At 33.8% G+C, this 3,445-nt stretch overlaps 1 protein-coding gene across 1 annotated transcript; it reads left to right on the top strand.

Annotated features, from left to right (window-relative positions):
- Nucleotides 1-853: 853 nt before the first annotated feature.
- LOC103581799 (olfactory receptor 5D13-like) lies at nt 854-1,771 on the top strand (the record flags this gene model as incomplete). The annotated part of the gene is made up of 1 exon (XM_008563548.1): nt 854-1,771. A coding segment is annotated over exon 1 (918 nt), but the record flags the coding sequence as incomplete, so codon positions are not given.
- Nucleotides 1,772-3,445: the final 1,674 nt, after the last annotated feature.

Here is a 3,445-nt window from a genome sequence, read left to right as displayed (position 1 = left end):
AAGCTGAGATTATGGGTTTCTGGGTAAGTATGTCAAGGTGAAATGCCCTTCTCAACACATCGTATCAGGGGTATGTGATGTCCACATCATATTACTGGTGATGGCAACCTTTATCTTTTGCTTAAGGTAGTGTTTGCCAGGTTTCTCCACTATAAATGTCAACGCAAAATTTAAAATGCAGTTAATACCAGTTACTTATGATTAGTTCTTTTTATCTTATTATCAAACTGTCAGTAATGTTATCTTCAATGAACATATATTATTTCAATAATTCCATACCTAACAGCAGTTAATGTAATAGATGTGGTGATATAATTATCCCTAATGATTTAAGAAAAATGTATCTATCACAATGACACCAGACACAGTGTTTCAACTAATTGTATGTTTTGAAGTCCACTGAGGAATACTACAATTATAATTCCATGGGGTCTATAGCTCCATAGTCATGGGGGCAGGTATAAGACCCAGAGTTTAGCAGAGTTANATTTCAGTTGTATATTAACAATACTGAAAAGTGTGGATTTTCAACAATAGCGTGATTATTACATATTTCCCACACCGTTGGTTCTCACCCTTTAGCATGCAACAAAATAACCTGGAGGACAGGTTAAAAGACAAATTGTGGGCCTCATCCCAGAATTCTAGATTTAGAAGTCTGATGATGAGGCTGCAGAACTTGGAATCCAGGTGGTGCTGCTGCTTCTGTTTGGGGACTGGACTTTGAAAACCACTCTTCTGTGCCACTCTTAACAGAAACACTTGAAGCCTCTTTCCTCTCTCTGTGTCTCCTTTCTGTCTTCAGTCTACTTTCCAGAAATAACTTTTTGTTTTATTTTATCCAACAGGAATCATGATGTTATCTGAAGGAAATCAAAGCAGCACACTCACTTTTATTCTCCTAGGTTTTTCAGAATACCCAGAATATCAGATTCTACTCTTTCTGGTTTTCTTGTCCATCTACACAGTCACTGTGGTGGGGAATTTGGGCATGATAATCATCATCAAGGTCAATTCAAAACTGCACACTATCATGTACTTTTTCCTGAGTCACTTGTCCTTTGTAGATTTCTGTTATTCCACCATAGTTACACCAAAACTGTTGGAGAACTTGGTTGTGGAAGACAGAACTATCTCTTTCTCAGGCTGCATCATGCAATTTTGTTTCACTTGCAGTTTTGCAGTGACAGAAACTTTCATGCTAGCAGCGATGGCCTATGATCGTTTTGTGGCTGTTTGCAACCCTTTGCTCTATACTACTATTATGTCTCAGAAGCTTTCTGCTCTTCTGGTGGGTGGGTCTTACACATGGGGTGTAGTGTGTTCCCTGACACTCACGTATTTTCTTCTTACACTCTCCTATTGTAAGTCTAGCATCATAAATAATTTTATCTGTGACCACTCTGTAATTATTTCTGTCTCCTGCTCAGATCCCTATATCACCCAGATGCTATGTTTTATTATTGTGGTATTCAATGAAATGAGCAGCCTGATGATTATTCTTATGTCATATATACTAATTTTCATTACTGTTATGAAGATACCTTCTGCAAGTGGGCGCTGGAAAACCTTCTCCACCTGTGCCTCCCACCTGACGGCCATCACCATCTTCCATGGAACCGTCCTTTTCCTTTTCTGTGTCCCTAATGCTAAAACTTCACGGCTTATAATTAAAGTGGCTTCTGTGTTTTATACAGTGGTGATTCCCATGCTGAACCCATTGATCTATAGCCTTAGGAACAAAGAAGTGAAGAACACATTCAAAAAATTTGTAAAAAATTTTTTGACCATTTGTAGCAATGTTTACAAATTATTTTTAAATACTTTACTATGTGTACTAGAATTTTATACATGTGATTCCAAAGTAAGTTTAATTTTCAAGTCATAAAATATGAATAGTTCAGGATCGTCCCTGAAAATTGTAATTGAGGAGCCCATACTCTTGAGAGAATTTTTTCAAATACTTCAGCTTACTGTGTCTTGTACACCAACTCTTCCTTTGATTTTTGTTGGGTTAAAAGGCAGAAGGTGATTTTAATTCATGAAAATTATAGTCTCTTGGCTAGCAAACAAAATTGAATAAAATATTGCTATGTTTTCCCTAACTGTATCCTCTGTTTCACTTCAAAAATTATTTGAATAATCAAGGCAATTGCATTTTAGAGTAATAAGACCCAAAATGTATTCCCACATATCTGGTAATTCAAAGTTCAACATATGTGTCATTATAATTTGATGGGAAAAGGATGATATTCTGTCAAATAATAATGGAAAAACTGGATATCCACATAGATAAAAGAGGCTTAAACTTTACCTCCCATCATATATAACTATTATCTTTAATCAAATGAAACATATCATAGATATAAGTACAAATGGTAAAGGCACAAAATTTTAGCATAACACAAAGGGAGAATTTTTCCAAAAATGGAGTGAAAATGGTTTAGATTGATCCCAAAATAAATATCTTATTAAAAATTGATAAAATTAACTTCATCTACATTAAAAATATGTGATGGAAGCTTTTTAATAATGAAAGATACCATTAAAAAATAAAAATGTAAGCCACTGATTGTGATTAAATATTTGCAATATGTATGTCTGACAATGCATTTGTATTTAGAATGTATAAAGCACTCTTACACTCATGACAAAAACAAATTATTCATTTAAAGAATATTTGAAATAGTAGAGCAGACACCTGACAAAAGAAGATATGCAGATTATTGATAAACACTTTAACACATGCTATGTATTTTTAGACATCAATGAAAGCTATTTTAAAACCACAGTGAGATATCACTGAACACCCATTAGAATAGCTAAAACAAAAACACTGAAATACCAAGTATTCGTGAGAAAATGGAGCAACTGGAATGCTCATATATTTGACATTTGGGTAAAAGGTAAGATAAATTTGCAAATTGTTTAGCAGTGTCTTATGAAGTTATACAGACTTCCCATACAACCCAACACTTTTCTAGTTACCCATGAAAAATGAAATCAAATATTTTAACTTAGGAGAAAATTCTTCATCTGGCATATGTAATAATATAGAGAATGGAAACTGTAGGGAGAGTATGTGATTGGGAAATCTGTGAAATTTTTTGACTCTTAAAAGGTGATTTTCCTAGAATAGGTGAATTTTCTTCTAAAAAGAGCTTTTGGTGTAGACAAAGGAGACTGGGAAGACAGAAACATCTTGTCATTTTAATATAGGGAAATTGATTGCACATGTATACATACATGCATACTTACATATATACATATGTAAGTGTAGGTATATAATAATACATATAATTTATATATAGTACATAATACAATATACATACACTTGGTAGTGTGCATAAATCCTCACCTGCATTGTACCTTTGACCACCTTCCCATAAAATCTATATTACCAAGCGTTTGAGAATTGTACTAATGAGGTATTAATTGTCTTCCA

The sequence above is a fragment of the Galeopterus variegatus genome, unplaced genomic scaffold (genome assembly GCF_000696425.1).
Source record: "Galeopterus variegatus unplaced genomic scaffold, G_variegatus-3.0.2 Scaffold13960, whole genome shotgun sequence".
In the NCBI taxonomy this organism is placed as follows: Eukaryota; Metazoa; Chordata; class Mammalia; order Dermoptera; family Cynocephalidae; genus Galeopterus; species Galeopterus variegatus.
This window is presented reverse-complemented; position numbering and strand designations above follow the sequence as displayed.